Below are 22,528 nucleotides of genomic sequence, written 5' to 3'. Positions count from 1 at the left end.
CATCACTGCACCCCCGTGCTGCTCTCTGTGATGTTCCTGTGCAGCCTGGTGCCTGCAGACAGAAGTGCTTTTCTATGAAACATCAGTGGTACCTTACAGCCAGCTGTGCCTTCAGCCCTGCTCTCTAACAGAGGCTGCTGAGGGATGGCAGCCAGCACACAGACACACAAATGGCACAGGAAAGGTGCTGCAGCTTCCCCCTCCCAGTCTCAAATAGTTTTTTTCTTTGGAAACACAACCCAAACCAGTGCAGTTCTGTAAGACCAACAGAAATGTTTTGGGGTGACCAAGCACACGCATTGGGACCCCAATGTACATCCAAGGGGAACCCAAGCTGCTTGTCTTGAACATTCCTTTAGTCTGTTTCGATGGTGTCAAAACATTCTGAGAAACAGCGCTGAAGAAAACTCATCAAACCAATGGAAATGGCGACAAGCCTTTCCTCCCTGAGGAGTTTCATGGAGGGAGAGAGGGCCCATGAGGTGAGGATGCTGGAAGCCCTAGCAGAACCTAGGGGCCAGCAGGCCCCTAGAGATATTGATTGCTTTAATATGAAGCTGTGCAGATAAGGAGATAACCCAGAAAAGCAGGAACTGTGGTATTTAAATGGCATGATTAATTAGTCACGGATGAGAGGAGTATGAGGGGATTATGAGAGGTAAACAAACATTTTAATAACAGTAAGAAAGAAAGTCAATAGGGCAGTTTTGCTGACTTTCTCTTTCTGTATTTAGAGTCACAAAAAAATAAAAATTATGTCACATGAAATTGGAATGGCCAAATTTGATGGTAAGAAGAAAAATAGCCAAGATAATGAGATAGCAGCTGGTGGAGATCCCTGCTCCAAGGTGTTATTGAGGCCAAAGCCTTGGTCAAATTCAGAATAGGATTAAGTATTTAAATGACCAGTCAGATGGTCACTTCTACAGAAAAGTGGGCAGAAATTACCTTGGTCAAGAAATTGGACAGTGCTTGGGGACAGAGGAAATTCTGCAGCAAATGTGCCATCATGTGCTTGACTGCTATGGAAAATGTCACCTTAATCTGAGGGTGACCTCACTGGTGGGACTTGTTGGGAAAGTAACTTGTCCTCATTCAGTTCTTCATCCACATTTAATCTACCTGAAGAGGAACATTAGAGGGGTAGCTGTAAAAATTCAGGATTCAATTCCTGCAAGATTGGAAGTTACAAAACTCATGAGAACAGGGTAAAGATTAATGGGAAAGAGCTTAAGTGATCCTCTGACAAAACGTTTGTGACATTTATTACTCAAGGTGGCAGCAGGTTGTTGTGCATAGCTAACAGCAGGTGCCACTGGGTAAAACAGAAGAAATCTTACAAAAAGGAGATCAAGGCTGGGATAAAACAGGGTATAGAAAGCTACAAAACAGCAAAGTCCTCTGAAGAAAGCTCTCTGAGCAGTAAAGGTGGAAGATGGGGGTGGTGTCATAGTGCTGCACAATGATTTTTTAAAGACCAAAAAGCTGCTACCAATCAAACTGCCCATGCTCTGGTACACCAGCCCCAATTAATAAATACAAATCAAATTATTCTGAACCCACACACATAAATAAATCCCCCCAAAACTCGGCCACACTGCCAATCCTTTCAGAAACACACCAGCCCCTGCCCTTTACCCACACACTGTACAAGCACCAAGGAGTTGGGTGTGAGCACAAGAGGCTGGCGGTGCTGTCAGCTGGAGCTCACCACGGTGCTAAAAGTGATGAAAAAAAGAGGGAATAACAAATGCAGAAGGTTTTCTCTTTTGCACAGATGCAGTCCAGGGGAAGCTCCTGCTATCAGCCATCCACAGCTCCATCCAGTGTCCAGGGACTGAGTGAAGCCAGTGGGTGTGAACAGAAACAACAACAAGCAAATGGGAAGCATCAGGACCACAGACAAGGACAGGAGAGCAGCTGCAGCTCTGAGTGTTGCTTTCCGGCAATCAAAAAATAAGGAAAATAATTAAAACAGGGGTTTCAAAACTGCTGGTTGTGAGGAAGGTAATCAGCTGACTGTGCTTTGTCTCTGTGCTGTGCTGGCCAGAGTGGCAGGAAGGGAACAGAGCATCCTGTCATCCTGTGATGACACCTTCTGCTGGCCAGCAGTAACCTGGAGAGGTTTTCTGCGCCTGTTTGGGAGGAGAGGGACTGCAAGGAGACTTCCATGAGGGAGGGAAGAGAGCAAGGTAAAGCTGTGCTGGAGAGAGGAAGGAGTCTGGTAATAAAGTGGGAAGATTGCGGCACTCATCTGGGAAGACACAAAAACTGCCACAGGAGTCAAGGCTGGAAAGGAAATTGGAGATGACATGTGGTCTGCTCTCCTGGCCAAAAACGAGATCATGGATGTGGAATCACAGAATAATTTGGGTTGGAAGGGTCACCCAGTCCAGCCCCCACCCTGCCTGTATCTGTGCAATGTCACTGTCTGTATGTCCCCAGAAGGTCACTGCTATTGATGCAGCTCTGCCAGGGTCACTCACGTTAGGCAAACATTGGCTTCTGAACTGAACTGCTTGCACTGAAGGATCCCACCTTTAACTTTTATCAGAAGAGGTTTATTTCAGTTTTTGGAGGATGAAAGGTCTCTCTCCACTGGAGACACAGCTCTCACAGGGAATAGGTCCTGTTAGAAGCTATAGAATGAAGCTGTAACAGATACTGAAACCAGATCCTCCCCAGGCATCACTGGAGATGAACCCAGTTTGGATTTGATGTCAAAATACAGATAGGGAGTATTTCTAGAGCAAACCAAACAGCAGAAACTGAGAAACAAAACTGCAAAAAGGAATAATCTTGATCATTAATTTCAGCTATCCTCTAAAGTAGCTATGGGTATAAAATATTAAATATATCCTGCACCTGATACCTAATTCCTCCCAGCTGGGCTGTGCAGAGGGCTGGACAGCACGGCATGCTGCAATGCATGAGGCATTATTTTAGTCCTGATTCTGCCTGTTCCGGGATTACAGCATTAACACCCAAATCTCAGAGTGCAGCTCAAGGAGAAAACAAAAACGAGATTCCCCACGCTCTGTGCTCTGTCCTGGGGTGAGGAAAGCCCTGCGCTGCAGGAGGCAGCCGGGAGAGTTAATTTTCACCAGCCAGCCAGTCTGGGGGAGGCCACCCCCAGCCCTCAGGACACTCGGCCAGGCAGGGAGGACCGGCAGGGAGGGGAGGTGGCCATGGGGGTGGCACGGAGCTCTCCCGGGGCCGGCACGGCCCGCGGCTACTGCCGGCGGTCACATGCGGCAGGCGGGGAGGGGAAGCGCTGAATAATTGAGGAGCTGCAGCGCCCTCCTCCCTTCCTCCCTCCCTCCCTCCATCCATCCATCCCCGTCTCCCCTCCCTCCGCCCTGCGTGCTCGGCCGGCAGCCGGGCTCGGGTCGGCGGTGCCGGCGCAGCCCCCCCGCCCCTGGGGCTGCAGCAGCAGCGCCGCCCCCGCAGCGCCGCCCGCGTCCCTCCGCGCCCGCGGTGAGTGCGCGCTCGGCCGGGAGGGAACGGGAGCGGGGGGAGCCTGGGGACTCCTCGGGGAGCGGGGACGGGCGGTGAGCCCCGGGAAGGTCCGTCCGGAGAACCGGGAAGGTCCGTCCGGAGCCCCGGGAAGGTCCGTCCGGAGCCCCGGGAAGGTCTGTCCGTCCGGAGCCCCGCCGGGCAGCGCGGCCGCGGCCCCCCCGCGCGCAGACGGAGCCGGTTCTGTGCCCCGCTGGGCAAAGGGAGCGCTCCGGATCCTTCGGGCCACGGAGCACCGGCCCCGGGGGAGCCCAGCCCGGCTGAGCATCCCCCGCCCCGGCCCCGTGTTGGCGGAGTGTCGGGCACTCCGCCGCGGGGAGGAGGAGGAGGCGGGGGCGCCGGGGCTGGCGGCGCGGGATTGATTGGAAACGGGGAAAAAAAAACCGGAGTGACAGGAGGGACACCGGGTGGCCTGAGAGAAGCGACAGCTCTTGCTACAGGTGACGGCACGGAACGCGGCGCGGGGAGGTCGGGACGCTGCGGGAGGGGGGCTGTGAGGGGACAGAATGCGAGCAGGAGGGAGAGGACGGGCGGGGGGCACCGCAGGGCCGGTGCCAGCCCCGGGGCCGGTGCCGGTGCCACCCCGGGGCCGCTCGGGCTCGGTCGGTCCCGCGTGCGGCCGCGGCTCCGGGCGGGCGCTGTCCGCGGTGCTGAAGCCCCGACGGGGCGGCCCCGACCCCGCGGACGGGCCCCGGTTACGGCTCCGTCCTCCTCCCCCCTTTGTGCGACTGCAAAACTCCCCGCGACTCCGAGGCCGGGAATGGAGTTGGCTTCCTCTTTACGTCACCCGGCTCGGTGCTGTTTGTTGATTCCGCACGGGTATTTTGGAGCTGCCGGGCAGCGAGGTGCGCTCCGGCAGCGCTGCTCAGAATCCCCATCTCTGCTCTCGCAGCTGCTCTGCAACCCCAGTATTGTGCCCTATTATTTAATAGTTTGTACAGATCGGCTTGGTGCCCTCCTGGCACAGGCTGAGTGCTCCAAAGCAGGGTTTGTGCAAGCAGCACCGGCTCTGGAGAGGAAGGGGAAAGCCCGGTCTGGCTGACCCCAGTGAAGATTTTTGTCTCAAAAGAGCCATGTCTGATTTAATCTAGTGTATTAAGTGATTGATTCTCCCAGTGTCCCTGAGTAGCAGGCAAATGGGTTTCAGCAAGCCGAGGCATTTGTTTAACTGCTCAAAAACTGTAATGAGACTGAAAGTCTGTTTGCTAAAGATATTTACATGTGTTTGTTTTATTGGTACACATTGCTAAGGCATGTGACTTAACAGAGTTGAAAAACATATTGTAAATAAACAAAAACCCTCAAACAAGCCAAAAACAGCGCTAGAGAGAAAAGTTACCTAGATTAAACTCAGCATCTGTTCTTAAAATGTACTGCTCCATGGGGAATGTCTAGTGCATGAGAACAGAGAATTAGGGGGTCTTGCAGAGGTCCAAGGTCTGATTTCCCATTTTAATCTATTAAAGGTGGTAAAATTTCCCAACAAAACAGTTACTGATGAGTAGTAGATAGTGTAAACAAGGAATCTTGGGTCCTCTTGACATGAACTCAAATGTGCATACATATCTGAGAAGACAGCACAGATGCAAGAGCTGTGATAAGACAAGTCAGGGAACAAGAAAAAGGGGGAAAAAAGGCTTGTTTAGTTGCTCTTCAGTAAGTGGAGATGTAGGAAGGAAATTTTACCTCAGCCCTTGAAAACAGACTGCTAGAGCACAGCAGACATCAACAAAAATGACAACAAAATTGGAAGTAAGGGGAAAAAAAAAGGAAAGAAAAACCAAAACCTGTCAAGGACTGGAGAAAGGCCCTTACAGAGAAGGAATTACAGCACCTGAGAATTCACTTCATTAAAAAGCAGGGAGGGAAGTGATGTGAATCCTTGAATCTAAGAGCCTCTACAGAAAGAAATTACCAGGCACTGAGTTATTCCTCTGTCTGCCAAAGAGAGGCACAACGTGAGCTGGTGCTGAGATGCTAAAGCCAAAACATTCCAATTTAAGGGAGGGATCACATTTTTCAGCAGAGGAGTGCTGATGACCTGATGAGGAGCCATCAGAAAATGTGCTGGATTCTCCATCTGTTTGTGTCAAGGTTTGATGTCCTCCTCCCAAAATATGCAGCTTAGCCAAAGCAAGGCATTGGGCTCCCTGCAGCATAATTGCCTGGAAACCAATGGGCTGAGACTCAGACAGAATTAACTCCGGGGACTTTATGGTACCTTTGATCCTTAATTCCCCAAATAAGGCACGGAGATGCCACAACTTTAATTCCAGGTGCCCCAGCTGCCCCTGTAGATAAGCACTACCCCCTCAGTGGGTGAGATTTTTAACCATATGCCAAGAGCAGAGCTAATAAGTGACCAAATTCTATTTTGGATCCTCCAATTTTCCAACTGATTTCATTAATTAACTCTCCTCCAAAAGAATATCTTTCTTTGTGCATGTTGCAGGAAAGGGAAGCATTTTAAGACATAAAACATTCTCCTCAGGGAGTTATTCATGACTCTCAAGTCAAGACATGTTTTATCCTTCTCTAATTTTTTTTTTTTTGGATTATACAAAAATGATGAAAATTTATTCTTTGTGTAACTTCAGAGTCTCAGATGGGATCATATCAGGAAGAATTCCAGCCAAAATCATTTTAAAGGATATATTTGTAGGCTGGTTTGACACTACTTCCTTCTGAAGACAGTCTTTTTCTCAGTTCTGAAATCACGCACATGTAATAAAATTTCTTCCCTGTTCCCTTAAAGGCAATAGGAGATTTTCTAGAAAATTCAATGAGAATGGGAAAGCCTCCTAACAGCTAAATTAATGGTTTTTCTCTGAAGCACTGCAACATTCAAGCAAATAGGATGGCAAGAACGTACACAAACATAAACACAATCCTGGGCTCTTCATGAAGCCAAGAAAAAAGACGAGAATAACAGAGCAGTCTGTAACTGATTTCTTAGTCCCCAAATAATCAAAATTATGTTTCAGAGCACCCGAGCTATTAAAATCATCATAATGTTTAAGCAACATATTGTTGTTTCGATTATTAAGACATTTTAAAAACAAGAATGCAAAAATAAAGCAAATACTTCTTCAGCTGTAGGTAGCAGTGGGATCTGTATGTCACACAAAAAACAACATAAGCAGGAGGGCAGCATGTGTGACTCCCACATTAATAAAAAGAATTTAAACCCCCAGATCACTCCCAGATTTGTGCCCTCTATAATATATAAAACCATGGTTGGGTCTGAGCTTGTCAGCCCGTGAGAGACAGATCTGGATATGTAAAGTATCCAGAGCCCAGAAATACAGCAGGCATTTTCCAGCTATTTCTATGGATATGAAAAGCTGGCCAGAGTCTCACCTCAGTCTAGGGTGAGTCTGCTGAACTCATTAAACCACCCACGTGTAAATGGGAGCAGACCCAGATCCACAGAGAGTCCTAAGACATTTTTCACTTACAAGGAATTAGACATAGCTAAGCTGTGGTTGTCAACGGGAAAATGCCAAAGCTGAAAGAACTGGAAACTGCAATTTTTCTCTTGTATATTGAGAAAAATTCTCCTGAGTTTCCTTGGCTCATTGAATGGCAGCATTGGTTCCAGACTCTGCAGTCATCTTCAGGGGACTGGGTGCTCTGGCCAGCATTATGCTCCCAGCACTGCCCATCCCCTGCTGTCACCAGGCTGGAACATCTCTGAGAGAAAACTATTTTTTCCCACAATAAAACTGTCAGACCAAAGCCCAGGCACTTATGAAGCAAAGCCAGTGAGGTGGAGCCACAGAGCACATGACTCCATTGTTTCTGTTCCTCTGCACAGTCACTGTATCCATAATTCATTGAAAGCCATGACACCATAAATTAAATCCACCTGGCAGGTGAACAGAAGAAGAGCTTTTGCAGCACATGTGTTTCCAGCACCACATCCTAATTCTCAGGACAGGATCAAAGTGGCTTGCTGCCTGCAGGGAAATGGGTTTCTGTTGCCATGCTACAACTGTCTGTGGGTGTATCTGTGTCAAAACTTCAGTAAAAATCTATAAAACAACACATGGGCTCAGGGCAGCCCCTGTTAGCACCCACTGGGTTTATTGGTGACCATGACCTCAGTTAGTGGTTCGGGCCATTCCTCCTGCACATCCTCAGCTCCCTGAGCCTGTGCTGAGTCTTCCTCAACAAAATTTTTTAAAGCTGAGGATAGAAACATCCCTTTGTGCATCACTTGCACACTTGGGAACATTCCACATGCAGCAGCAGAATTAAAACTTAGCTTTAAAAGTGTGCCTGAACATTACTGAACCAGGTCTCAATGATGGACCTGTTGAGCTGTGGTGCTCAGCAATGCCAGGGCGGCTCCAGGTAGGATTTGGGCACTCTGGTCTGGTAGTGAAGGAACATCTGCCTCTGCTGCCTGTCCTTCCCTCCCTGCAGGAAGCCCTGGGCACAGGTCTCACACCACCCCAGCCCTGGAGTGATGCACCCAGGAAGCATCTGGGATCTCCAGAGCCTTGTCTAACACACCTGGGCACCAGCAGGTGTGTTCCACTCATTAAACAACAGGGGCTGGGAGATGTGCAATTAACAACCAGGGTCACCAGCTCTGCTCCAAGGAATTAAGACAGAAAGAAGCAATATGTCCTTTGGCTGGGAGCTCTGGCACAAACAGCAGCAACATTCCAGCAGCTCTTCTCACACTCCTGGGCAGGAACAGCAGGGGAATTGTGCTTGCCAGGCAGGGCAGCACACCTTGGAGACACTCTGCTGGCTGTGGCTGGGAGACAAATGTCTTAGGGAAAGAGGTTGGGTTTGGGGTCTTGCTGCCAAGGGAGCCTAAGAGCAAGGAGGCAATTAGCTGTTTTAATTTAGGCTAATCATGTTGGCTCACACTGATTCCCTTGCTACAAAAGGACATCTCTGGGCAGTGCGTGTGCATTGCTCAGGAATATTATCAAACTCTAACTTTTACGCCGTTATCACTTTTAAGGACACATAATTCTTCATTTAATTCCGCTTCTCTAGTGCCATCCTAGAGACTGATTTAGTGTTAGTCTGCAGTAAGTTTGTAACTCACTGGGAATAAAGCCCTCCTGCTACAGCACCAGGTATTACTCACACATCACTTAGGTGTTGCAGTGCCTTTGCCTGGGTGATGGTGATAAATGACTAAACACATGAACTCCATCCTAAATCATCATCTTTGATCCACTTGTGATCACATTACTCATATAATCAGTTGTGCTGAAATGGAGCAGAATTACTCATGTAAGGGAAGGGTTTTTTGTCCTAGTGAATAAGAATAAGCAGCAAAATGTAATAAAATCAGCAGGAGCTGCTATTCACTTCCTTGGAGGTGCATTGAACCTACTTCAAGCTTCTGCTGAGGAATTTAGAGACACAGGTTACAACCAGCCAAATTCCCCCCAGCTCAAGGCTCCTATTTGCATATGCAAAAAGCTCCCATTGATTTGCATATGCTACTACTGCTGCTTCTGGAACCTTTAGAAGGCTTGGGATTGAAGAATGTGTTTTTCCAGCTTCTTCTAAGGAAAGCTGTTGTTTGAGATCCTCTCCTGCATTAATTAGCTGATAGCCAAAATAGTGGAAGTGGGGCAGTGAGGCATAATCAATTACATTTGTGTAACTGCTGATGGAACACGATAAGTAATTAATGAGACCATGTGCACAAACAAAAGATAAATGCATTTGAAACTCGGCAAGAGCGAGTAATGGTGTAAGTTTGATGTGCTTACTGTGTAAAAGGCAGTTCAGACTCCTACTGAATTATTGCAGAAAGGTGAAAAGACTGCTGGTGAGTGAGTCAGCACTGAGAGGAAAAAAGCCCAGCAGTGTCTTAGTGGGGAATAAAGGAATCTTTATAAAACCAGCAATCTTCAAAATAAAACTAGAGGTTTAAAATCAGAGGATTTTCAGATCCTGTATTTGATATACAGGGGAATTTTTTCTTTGTTTGGATGACAAAGCCTTAGTGTTAAATCAGTTCTTTACTGAAAGATTTGTGTTTTCGTCACTGGGTTCAAACTGCTACCCAGAAATGAAATAAGTTGTCATAATGATGTATCAGCCAGACTCTCGCAAAAGTAAAAATCCATTTTGTTTAGAGAGCCTCACACATTAATAAATAACCCATTCTGTGAATTATGTCAAATGAAAAAAGCTCTCCTGTCTGGCCTGCAGCAAACCATAATGACTTTCATTCTGCGATGTAAAAGTATGGATCCACTGAGGAAAGGAAAAGAAAACAACACAGCCCAGTAATTACAGAGATTCCCTCTTGTGTGTTGTTAAAGCAAAGACAGTTTTAAAAGGAGTATAATTCTAGAAGAAACTGTCTGGTAGCCCAGGTTTAGAGTTTCAGTGGTGCAAAGGCAGCTGTTGCCCATTCTCACTGTGAGATGTGGTACAGAAAATGTGTTATCTCATCAAAGTGGTAATTACTGGAAGTACAACCTACTACCTAAAACCAGGGAAAAGCTCAGAGTCACAAACCCAAGGCTGCCAACACCCCACTGATGCTGCTGGCAGTTGTACTGTCAGAGGAATCTATGGCCAGCATTGCAAATGGGCAACTCACTCTTTTCCAGAAAAATCAGATCATGCTTCTCCTCTTGTCACAGCTCTGGGTCTGGAACTGCTACTCCCAAAAACCTGGGTTGCAGAAGGGTGTGCCAGCATATCTGCAAGGCCAGGCTGGATGGAGCCCTGAGCAATCTGGTCTAGTGAAAGGTGGCCCTGTACATGGCAGCTTGGGTTGGAATGAGGTGATCTTTGGGATTCTGTCCAACCCAAACCATGCTATGAACCTACGAGTCTGAGTGAGGCAAATCTGCATTCCTGGGCACCCCTCCCATGATGTTTAAAATGCCAGAACCTCAGTGAACAGTACATTGAAACCCTGAGCATCCAGACCTGTGAACCCAAATTTCCTTTAGGAGTTTCATTGTTTGACATCACTGCAGTTTGTGACTGCAGAAAGGAGGGGGAGGCTGTGCTCAAAGAATAGGTATCAATATCTGCACTTGGAATGCAAAATCACACAGCACCACAAATGAGCATTTGAAAGTGCACAGAGCCTCCAGGGTCCTTCTGCAGACGAGCACGTGCAGGTACAAAACCAATATTGACTTCAACAAGGCATGTCTAGGGGACTGTTAATCATTTTTAGCATTGTTTCTCATCTGCTTCTGTAGAAAACCCAGACAGATTACCGCCACACACTCTGAGGCAGTGAATCTCTCCATTTTACTGGTGGAGCAACAAATTTTACTCTTACTAGTCTCCCAGAGGGAGCCTGTCAGAACAGCTCCAAGATGTTCCTGGTTCCCCATCTCCTGCTCAGCTCACCCATCTATTGATTTGCCATTTCCCTGCCTTGTTGCAGATTTTTAGGCTTTTACCTTCCCACCTCAAGACAGCAGCAACAAACGAGACCTTTTTGCAAATGTGCAAATTGATTATACCTCTTTCTCTGCAGTTATATTTTTTTTCCCTGGTAGTTAAATAGCTTTGTTGCAAACCCAAACAGAGCACTTCATGCATATTGCATTATTTCATCTCGGCACACACAGGCTCCTGTGTCTGTCATGCCCTGCATCCATTCCTACACTGTTCTGCACCATGAGAATGATTGGTAGCCCTGCAAAAAGAGCAGAAAACAAGTGGAAAATGGAAAACCAAAATCCCAGACATTGGACTGGGACAGGTGGATTTACCAGGGGAGGGATGTGCCTGCAAGGATGTGCATGAGCATCTCCAAAAGGAACATTTCAGCTTCCATCCCATCCAGGCTGTAGGAGCTGTAGGTGCTTCACGTGCATCCAGCCCCCAGGAAGGAGGAAAACGCTGCTCCTTTCAGTCCCAGAGCTGTTTCTCACAGGCCTGCTGCTCCAGAGGACCCCAAGGGAACCTGGACCAGCTGCTTGTGAAGGTGGCATGTAATTAATCCTGGCAAAGTTTAGAACAGCTCAATGTCAAGGGATCTGCTGGCCCTCCCTGTGGCATGCTCCAATTTCACCTCTGAATGCATCACCTCATCTCCCACCTCATCCAGGCAGGAAGATGAGCCCTCAGCTACCAAAACCTTCTAATTGCTCACCAGCATGGGCACAGACCAGTGCTCAAATATTGATTTGCTATTTACTTAGGAAAAGGGAAACACCAGCTGCAAGACAGAAAGAAGCTTTGACATCACTCCCATCCTTCCCTCTGCCTTTTCCCTGATTATCCAGGCAGTCCAGTCTCTCCCCAGCAAGGACAGCAGCTAAACCATCACACTGTGTCCCCCTGAAGGCTGGGAAGAGGGAGAAAGGATGATCTCTATGTACATGCTAATTATATCACTGGGTTACACATTTATGCTCTTTTAATACTTGCACTATAGATTAGAATACAAAGTTTAGGAATTCCTGGGGGCTGCCTCTGCGTGCATGGCACCCTTGCCTTGTGTCTTTGGTTAAAAATAAACATTTCCTCATTTATTTTGCTTATTTGTCAAAAGAAGATAATGATGTTTAGCCATCTTACAGCAGTGCTAAAGCACTCAGTATAACCTTGATAAAAGCACCATTGAAAAGTGCTGTTCAACCTCTCCATTTCCATTTTGCCATGAAGACACACACAGAAAATATCCCATTTTTTTCAGGTGATGCACAGAGAAAACTGGTCTCAAACCCGAAGTGTTATCAGTGGTTTAATTTAGCAACTACTGTAGTTTAAATTAACCACAGCTCCACTTGAACTGCTCAAGCAGAGGTAAAAATGGAAAGATTAAAAATAAGAAAAGCCCCAAAATTACCAGCCAAGGCACCAGGCCAGATTGCTGGAGCTGGACCCACGTGAGCAGCACTGGGACCAGCCCTCGCTCTCGGCTCCGTGCCTGCCTTTAAATGGCTTTGGGGAGGGCTGGTGATGGAGACAGAGCCAGCTTGTACAGTGGCAGCCCAGCTGGGGACCAACACTGTGAAAACAAGCGCATGAAGCTCCAAATCGAGAGGCACTCGTAATGCAAACCTTCCGGGGAGCCCGGCAGAAGGCATCCCGGAGCTGGAGCTGCTGTCAGCCTCTCCCGCTCAGGAGCTGGGATGGAATTCAGCCTCTCCCATTGCAGGAGCTGCGATGGAATTCAGCCTCTCCCGCTGCAGGAGCTGGGATGGAATTCAGCCTCTCCCGCTGCAGGAGCTGGGATGGAATTCAGCCTCTCCAGCTGCAGGAGCTGGGATGGAATTCAGCCTCTCCCATTGCAGGAGCTGGGATGGAATTCAGCCTCTCCTATTGCAGGAGCTGGGATGGAATTCAGCCCTCGAGTGGCTGCAGGAGCTGGGATGGAATTCAGCCCCAGAGTGGGTCCCAACAAACCCGCCCCACTGCTACCCAGCTCACAGTTAAAGGGAAAATCGAGGGGCAGCAGGGAGGTCAGCCTAGCACCTTTGCTCCTTTTTTCCTTGTTTTTTTTCTGGGATTGCGGCGAGGTTTGCTGCCAGGAGATGCCTTTTCCATCATCTCAAGCTACCTCCAGCACCCCTTTGTGCCTCTGGGGCTCTGTTTGTCCAAGGGTGATGCTGGCACAGTCCCTACTGGAGTGGGTCTGAGGGCTGATGCTCCTGCACCATAAACCAGAGTCAATATTCCTGGAGTCCACAGCAGGCACTGCCTTGGAGGTTGATAGGAACCTGCTCCAATCCCAGATTTCTGAAGCACAGCTCTCCTGAGAAAGGGATTTTCCCCCTAAAAACCTCTGCAGCAAACAGGTGTCCTGCATGCCAGGGCCAAATCCATGCTGTTCCAGCTGCTGGAGGCATCAGCAATCTTTCCTTTACAGCAATTACTCTGTGAGCCATGGAAAACCAGGGAAAACCCAACCTTTTCCTCTTAATGAGTGCCCCTGCCTGGCTTTCCATCAATACAACAACAGGAGCTCTCTTTGTTCCATTTACCACATCGATATTCTGCTCCTTGCTGCATCCCCAGCAGATTTTAATAGAGGTCTTTGCTCATGGATACCCCTACAGATTTCTGGGCAGAGAGGAGTCATTAACAGAAAATCAAAAGCCATCCCAAGGCACAGGTGTGGTTTGGGGACAATTTTCTAGAGAAGTAGGAGTTATGGGGGCTGATGAGGATGGGAGATGCTGAGGGGGCACTGTGCTGCATCTCCCCAGCAGTGTTTTATATGAGGAATAATTCAGCATCAGCCCAGACACTAAGGAAGATCCATGCCTGTAAACACCTGTGTCTCTCCTTCTGGCTTGATTGCAGTTTTAGTCAATTTACCCTGATGAAGAGGAGTGTTTTGGTACAAACAGTGGTGCTGACAGGCACATGGTGGTGGCAGCAAGTGCCAGCCAGTGAGGAAAACCAACCCCAGCAGCTTGATGGTGGAAAGCTGAGCAGCTCCAAAACCCAGCTGCAGTTTGTCCCCTCTGAGCCACAGCTCCCTTCATCTTCCTGGGTTTATGGTGAGGACAGAAGATTAAAAAAAAAAAAAAAAAACAAGTAAAAATTCCTTTTGCTTCCCAAGTAAATATTCCTTTTGCAGGATTAGTGGAGCAGAGCAGAAGTGAGCTGCCCCTGCCCCATGGAGGTGGTTGCCATCCATGACATATTTTCTTGTGGTTTCAAATGAAGATAAAGGATGTTTTCCAAGCTACATAGCAGCAATATGCTGGTCTTACTTAAACATCTGGAATAGTTCTGAATGACTGCTTTAATTGAGCATAGCAGCAATTATGGAGTTATTTCATTTCAGAAGTTTTGAAAGGGTTTTTTTTTCCTTGATGACTTAAAGGAGAAGACTAAACCCCATGAATTGCAGGGCTCTGTGGGGCTGCCATGCAGCAGGAGCTGGTCACAGCCCAGCCCCAGGCAGCTGAACAGCTCAGCAGCCTAAATCTGGGTGCATCGCTAATCCACCAGCCAGGTCCTGCTTTAAATTTAAACCATTTAAAATATTTAAGGGTTTTTTTCATCATTTTAGCAGTTAAGATTATTCCAGGACAAGACTGCCCTGTCTTCTCTTGGGGTTCTTTGAGATGCTGGTGAAAAAGTAATTTCATTACCATGATGTGGCTTGAGAGTGAGCTGGGCTGTCCAAATCAGTCATCTCTCTTCAGGATGAGAAATTCACTAATTTTTCCAGCGTGGATGTGAAATTCCTCCAGTAAGGAGCATATGCCACCCTTCCCAGAGCCTTCACCAGACACCCAGAGACACGATGATGAAAAACTGGGGTCCCAATCCCCCTTAAAACACAGGACAGGTCTTCCCATGCCCGAGCCTGACCTGGTGATGGCACCAAGGGCCAGCCTGAAGCTTGGGTGCCTTCATCCCACACCATCCTGCCTCCTCTAAGACCCAGCTGCTTGACTAGTTTAAGTCAATTTAGTGCAAACCCTACCACAGAAATCCAAGTATTTCAAACTCAACTCAGAGAAGCCACAAAGCTCAAGGAAAATAATTAAATAATGGATGGAAAGTGGGAGCACAGTAAGACCTTTCCCAGCCCACCTCTTTTCCAGCCCACACTCCAGAGGTGCCATGCTTTGGATAAAAGGATGGATTTTGAGAGGTTTTTCTCAGAGTTGTTGTTTTTTTACATGGCTAAAACACAATCCTGGCAAAGCAGAGCCACTGTGGAGAGGCCAGGACAGGAACATGCTGCCCTGAGGGGAAAAGGAGGCTCAGAGGGGAACTTATTGATCTCTATAACTGAAAAGATGTTGGAGTCAGGTGGGAGTCAGTCTCTTCTCCCAAGAAACAAGTGACAGGATGAGAGGAAATGAGCTCAGGTTGTGCCAGAGGAGAATTAGATTGGATATTATGAAAAATTTCTACATGGAAAGGGATGTCAAGCACTGGAACACACTGCCCAGGGAATTGGTGCAGTCACCACCCTTGGGGGGATTTAACAGATGCAGAGATTTGGCACTTGGGAACATGGGTTGATGGTGGGAGTCGATAATCTCAGAGTTCTTTTCAAAGCTGAACAATTCCATATTTATTCCATGAGAACAGGTCTGTTTCATCCTGGCTGGTGCAGACCTGCTGAGCTCTGGCTCAGCTGCCCTCTTCCAACAAAAACCTTCCTTTAAGCCAGAAAATAAAACCTCACCTGTGAGCCAGCCCATTCCACAACCGACTCCTTGAGCAACCCAAAAACCAAACCCAGGTTTTATTCCCAACCCAAAGATCCACATTTGCTCAGTAACAATTTCTCATTATTATTCCTAGCTAGAACATGCAGCCTTTCAGCCTGTGGTTGCTCAAGGTAAAAAATCAGCACAATTTGAACAATGATCAACCAAAACATGAAATGAATGCTGGGTTTCATTTAATAAACTTCAGCAACACTGAAGCTGCCTTGTGGACACAGTGTAATTTGTTTGGGATGTAAAGATGGGAAAAAATAAGTGGTTTGTCTTCAAGGCAATTAAAATAAAAGAATATTTCTGTATTGACAGGAAAGAAGCTGCCAGGTAAAAAATCATATTTGATAAGCTATTTTTCCTGTTCCCTTGTATTAGCTTGCAGCTTATCAATTCTTTTTGGTTTGCTCAAAGTCAAGAAGTCATTATGTGTCACCTGGAAGTTTCTGCTGCTGGTACTATGAGAACCACACAGTTTGCTAAAGAACAGCAGTGAGGGAGGGAGGAATGACAGTGGCTGAATTGCTCTTGAAAATATGACTGGAGATGAAAAAAGCACAGAGAAAGAGCAAACCAAAATAAGGCCATGATTTTTGAGACAATCCTAGGGCACATGGGTTCAGGCAAGATAATTTTAAACTATTAAAATTGTTTTAATTTTAAACTATTAAAACAACTATTAAATATGGCTACAGCTGGCCATGCTGTTGGTCACTCACTCCCCAGTGGAGCCCACACTGTTCCTGCTGAGCTTCCCTCCCAGTCTGCCTCAACTCCAGGCTTGGAGTTACACTCTGTCCCCACCAGGGCCCAGTGTGCCTCAGTGGCCACCAGCACCTCACAGTTACATGTAGCCATCATCACTTTTGGCAGCAATTAAGCCACATAATGAGACTTTGGAGGAAATCGGGTTCCTGCTGTTTGTAGTGCTGTAGTAATGACTGAGGCTAAACCCATGTGAACACAAAGGAGGGCAGTGCATCTCTGTTGGACAAAACAACTGAGGGTGGAGAAAGGAGATTTCTCCACAGCAGTGGTAAAAGCAAAACTCTGTCAGCACTGGAGCACAGCAAAAAACAACTTAGTGACAGAACACAGGAAATTCCTCTGGCTGCCCTGGAGGACTTGAGACCCTACCAAGGGTCTCAGAGACCTTGGCACCCCTGTGCCTTTGATTTGACCCATAGAAAAAACAATTACCAACCTTTATATGAAGAATTACAAGTCACGAGAGTTTAAGTAGAATAACAGTTAGTTTGTCACAAGGTGAAAAATAGACTGGACATGCTTAGATTCTTCCATCCTGCTTCTTGAAACCCCATTCTAAAAACTCTAAAAATCCAGGCATGTCCAGCCTTTCTCCTTCTTCTTCTTGGCCTCCATCTTCTGCTGTGATGGTGGCACTTCTAAATTAGTTTAAACTAGAAACTCACTGTCTAACATAAGTGATAAGTATTGAGAAGTTATAGTAAATAATATACATGTAGGTTTTAGTATAAAAAGGTAACACCACCCCAAAAACAGGCAGGGTACCTCAACCCGACCTGCCAGACAGACCTGCAGCGGGTCGGGGAAAGAATGTCATAGGTAAGAAATAATAAACAACCTTGAGAATGAGAACAAAAAATTTCCAATTTCTTCTTCAACAGCTGGGCTGGGAAAAAGAAGCTTGTACATGTCTCAGAGTCACTCTGACCAGCAGAAATTCTGAGAACTTGGGGGCCCTTTTGACTCTTTTTTTTTCTTTGCCATTTCAGTCACAAACTCGGCTCCCCTCTCTTGCAGGGCTGCCAGCGCGGGATGGAGACGCAGCCGCAGCCCTGAGCGGCGCTGCTGCCCCCGTCTGTGCCCAGCTGTGCCCAGCCCAGCGCCATGAGCGGGTTCCTGTCGCGGCTGGACCCGCGGCGGGTGCCCTGGGGGGCGGCGGGCCATGCCCTGCGCGCCCGCGTCCTGCGCACCAAGCCCGTGGAGTCCATGCTGGAGGGCACGGGCGCCGCGGCCGCCCAGGGCGCCCGGCTGGCCAAGGTGCTCACCACGCTGGACCTCATCTCCCTGGGCGTGGGGAGCTGCGTGGGCACCGGCATGTACGTGGTGTCCGGCCTGGTGGCCAAGGAGATGGCGGGGCCCGGCGTCATCGTGTCCTTCATCATCGCTGCCGTCGCGTCCATCTTGTCAGGTGGGTTTTTGGGTAATGTGCCATGTCCTGCGTCCTCTCCCTTCCTCTCCCTACTCAGCACCACAAGCTACAAGGAGGTAGCAGCCTCCCCATCAACTCGAAACCATTTCCCACAGGCGTCACGCAGCTCATGGGGTGTGCTGCCCCTCATTGCCCAAATATCAGACCAAACCTTGTACCAGGAACCAGCAGCCAAGCACAATTATCCTGATCAGCTGCCAATGGCTTCTACAAGGATGGAGCCTGCAGACAATCATTTTAAGATATTTGTGAGTTTTGCAGTGTGTCCTAGGCTGAGAATGTGGCCAAGCCACAGGATTGGAGCAAGAGCTTGTAGGAAACTCAGTTCCAACAGGAAGGATGTCAGTGGCTTGGGCAGTACCAGGGCCAGCTTCTTTTGTTGACATGGCTAACAGTTAAAAAATTCCTCAATTAGTTCTGGAGTTGATTTCATTGGCTCCCATTCATGCAGGGTCAGTCTTTGAATTTCCAAACAAAAAAAAAAACAAATGTGCAGGGAGAGAGAAATTATGTATTTTAGTGACAACATAGTGAACTCTATCTCCTCTGTAGGAACCCAGCTGAGCATATGGCTCGAGCTGCAGTTTCTCCATGAAGCCAGTACTGCTGGCATTTGTCCTTTCCAGATCAGTGCTAACACGATGATGTGATGTTCCTGCTCTCTCTGCTCAGAGGACTTTGCATGCTGTGTCAGTCTGGTATCCAGCTTTTGTCTGTGGGTTGGATAAAGAGACCTGAGCAAATGGCAAAGGGCTTTGATAGAAGACAGGAAGAGACAACACAGAAAAGTGACCCAGATCAGCTTTTCAAAACTTTGGATTTTTGTCATGAGAGGTGGAAGCACATTATGGTCTTTCCCAGAGTTTGCAGTGCTCCTCCACGTAGATCCCACCAAAGGGAGTGGGAGTTTAAGCCCCTGATGTCCCTGCAGAGGCACAACCCTGGCAGAGCCCAGGGATAGTCCTCAGGCTCCCTCCAAAGCCCACAACAAGAGTTGAGAGCTTGCACTGAGATCCAATGCTTATTTGTGTGCCCAACACAACAAATGAACCAAAACGCTTGTTTTTTATCCAAGGCAGTAGATAGCATCAGTGTCTCTCCTTCCCCGCTGCAAAGGTTTTGTTGGCAGTGATGCAAACCAAGAGCAAATGGAGTTTGGGTGGGTCTCTGCTTACACAAACACCCTGTCCTCCAAAAGGGGTTTTTTCACCCCAGACATGAGCCTTGCCCCGCAGCAGGAGCTCCTCCCGCCTTCGCCCACAGGAGCCTGCTCCGCTTTCATCTCCCCTTGCTTTTGTAGCCCTGGGACGGTGTTTTGTGAGGGATGCAGTGTTTGGATAGTCTCCTTGGCTGCTTCCTCACTTCATCGTTAGCGCTGCTGTTGTTTGGAACAGCAACACTTCTTGGCAAGTAAAACCAAGTAAGAATTCAGGGGCTGGATGGGCTGTTAGACCCCTTGGGGATGTGATTTCAGCTTTCCTGTCATGGTCACGCCTGGTGTGCCAGGCACTGAGTTTGGGCATATGTGCATGAACAGATTTTAAGGAACTTTTTCTTTGTCCATCACGATCACTAAGTCAAACCCCACTACTTGCAGAAGTGAGCCCACAAGGGTTTTGGATTTAAAAAAAAAAATCAAAAAAGAGACAAGCCAAAACCATCCAGGGACACAGCCATAGGGAAGCCCTGCCATAGGGAAACCTCTTTGCACTATTAAGCCTGGTTTCAGAAAGGGACTTTTCCAATTTCATCTACTCAACAAATTCCACTTATGCCTTCCATAGTTTTAAGCAACACATGCCCCATCAGGGTACTTACAAACACACTATAATTGATTTAATTTATCAGTTTAATCAATCTCCTGTTCTCTCACTAGAAGGCCTTTCATTCATCTCTCAAGTAAGAATGCTTGCCCAGCTTCTCTCCACAAAACCCGCAGTGCACTTCAGGCTCCTGCCATCAGCTGTGACCACCAATATTCCCCACTTTCACCCCTGTTTTTCCAAAACCCTTCCTTAGCAAAAATCAGCAGTTTGCATCTCACCCAACCCCATCACTCTCTCCACAGTCTTTCCCACCAGCCATTTAGTAACCTCTCCTAAAGCAATAACCTAGTTTGGAGCACAGTGCCACACTCTTACCTGAGAGTGGTACAGGAACAGGATCAGCAGCAGCCAGGATGGAGCAGGGCAGAGCTGAGCATGTGCCTCAGGTGCTGCTGGCTGAGGATGAGGGCTGGGCTGAGGGGCTGCACCTGCCAGGGTGGAGCTGGAGAGATGGGAGTCCTTCCTCTGTGGGAGCTTTCCTTATGGAGCTGCCTTTTATACATCAGCACATGGTGATCATGAAATGCAATGGACAGGCTCACTGGCTTGATGAAAACAATATGCCTTCCTCAATAAGTTGGATGCTCTTTGTTGATGAAAGATGGTCCCTCTGAATTTCTTGTGTGGTAGCATGAATTATTTGGAGTTACCTCCAGAGCAGCTGAAAGGCCCCTCTCAGAAGTTATTTTTCCCCTGAATCATCCATGCCAGTGCCCTGTGGGATGTCTCATGGTTCCTGTGCAGCCTTGTGCCAAGTATCAGTGGCAGGGTCAGCACCCACGTCATGGCCACCACCATGCCAACCCACCAAAAGCACCAGTTCTCATGCCACCAGTTGTGCTGCCCTGTGGCTGTTCTGTGGATGGATCTTGGAAGGACCAAGGCCACTCAGCTGTGTTTATGTCCTGCTGAACAATGTCAGTGACTGTGTAATTACACAAGTGTAATGACTGTCACACCAACTGCACAAGGGTAGCAGACATTCCAGGAAAAGAAATGATCCTCTGTAGAATGCTTGTTCTTTCAAAAAAACCCCACTGTATTGTCTTGTTTTCTTCAGAAATTGCAAACACTCTTGATTGAGGGGAAGAAGAGAAATCTGTCTCCAAATTAAACAGTTGTGACAGGGAGGATGTACCCAACCTCTCTCTGCAGTTCCAGAGCTGGGCTGGCTGTGCAGGAGCACTGGGAGAGCTGCATTCCTCTGCATACAGGGGAACAAGGTGCTGAACGACTTGAGCTGCCAAGGAGTAACTGAGTAACACAGTTTTATTGTCCAGTTACATTGTAAAAAAAAAAAAAAAAAAAAAAAAAAATTTAAAAATATTAACAATAACAACAACAATAGTAATAATACAGTGTGAATGCAGCAGATATTAGTATATATTATATATTATGTTTGTGTGTAATACATGCTGACACCTAATGCTGATACTCTCAACCTAGTGCTGTACCCAACCCCTAGTGAAAAACAGCTCTTCTATTTTGGGATCCAAGTAGAATAATCAAAAACTCCAACATTTTATACATATTCATTTCTTTGGTTTAGCATTATCGTTGTGTGTCAATAACCATCCTCTTCAATCATTATCTTGTCGTTGGCTAAAACGAGAGCTGCCTACAAGAAAGAGAGTATATATATGTATTTTTAAGGCCATCAAAGAGAGAAACTGGATACTTGTCTTCGTCAGAGCACCAGTTTCATAAATCATTCAGGCCTGCAGTTATCTGTGAACACTGTACCTTTGCCGAGTGCATGCATTTTTCATCAGCTTTGAATAATGACTGTCGGTAGGGCTGGATGGATGATGGAAACCTCTTGTGGCTCCTGTTGGGCTGCTTTACAGAAATCAAGTTTTGAAGAGTCCCATTGCAAAGCAACCCACATTCAAGTTAAGCAGTGAATGGAATATAAAAATCCTCCAAAAGCAGGAAAACAAGCACCACCAAATTCAGCTTAAGAGATTCAACAACTCTGTGTTTGTACAGTGTTAAAACAGCACTTAAGGAAGAGCAGCCACCTCATAACATTTTTATAAATGATTCATTCCCCTCTCTGTACTAAACTGATTGCAAATTTGAAGCAATTATTATCTTCTAAATGGAGAATATCGGTTGATAGAGAGCTCAATAATTACTACGTGTTTACTCAATGGTAGTAACAGCCTTAACCAATTCACCCATATGAACTTTACTGGGGTCTTTGGGGCAGGGACCTAATCAGTGTTAAACATGCAGGACCCTTTCAGCACTTGTCCTGAATAATATTTGGAGAATTTGAGACTAAGTACATCCATTCATTTAAAAAAAAAAAAAATTAATGGTTGTTTTAATACATCAATGTGTCAGGGTCAGGTTTTTATTAAAAATTATCTTGACATAGTAAGTGCACAAGGAGTTCAAAAAGTATTGAAGTCTGATGAATCCTCCTCCCAAGTGTTTACAGTTAAATACTTTTTGCTTTTCTTTTCTTCTTCTGCACAGTTAGTTTTGCAAATATTCTTTAGAAGATTTAAATATAATATTTTTTAAGTGTTAAAATAAGTTATGTTCCCTATGTAAGACATCTTCAAACTCCTCTTGCCTGGGTGTGAACAAAAGCAAGGATGATCAGGACAGTGCTCATGCCTGGATCAGCAGAGTAATAATGCAGGATGAGTGTTTGGAGATTGGAAGTTTGGGGCAGGGAGAGGTGTAGCCTTCTGTGGCATCTTCCTCTGGGATGAGACTGTGCAGCACTGGTCCAGGATCCCATGTAAACATCTGGCTGGTTTGAACTGTGTCTTCTCAAAAAGAAAAGCCCAGAAATATTCGAGAAGCCCAGAAATATTTCC

General features: G+C 47.0%; 1 protein-coding gene across 1 annotated transcript in view; it reads left to right on the top strand.

Moving 5' to 3' along the window:
• Positions 1–3,894: 3,894 nt before the first annotated feature.
• The window catches only part of SLC7A14 (solute carrier family 7 member 14), a 29,702-nt gene continuing 11,068 nt past the window's right edge, over positions 3,895–22,528 (top strand). The window contains exons 1-2 of the mRNA XM_059479161.1: positions 3,895–3,956; positions 17,457–17,847. Coding sequence (XP_059335144.1) covers positions 17,544–17,847 — 304 coding nt within the window. The 5' untranslated portion in view covers positions 3,895–3,956; positions 17,457–17,543. The remainder of the gene's footprint in view (positions 3,957–17,456; positions 17,848–22,528) is intronic.

This window comes from Ammospiza nelsoni, chromosome 10 (genome assembly GCF_027579445.1).
Source record: "Ammospiza nelsoni isolate bAmmNel1 chromosome 10, bAmmNel1.pri, whole genome shotgun sequence".
NCBI classification, from domain to species: Eukaryota; Metazoa; Chordata; class Aves; order Passeriformes; family Passerellidae; genus Ammospiza; species Ammospiza nelsoni.
This window is presented reverse-complemented; position numbering and strand designations above follow the sequence as displayed.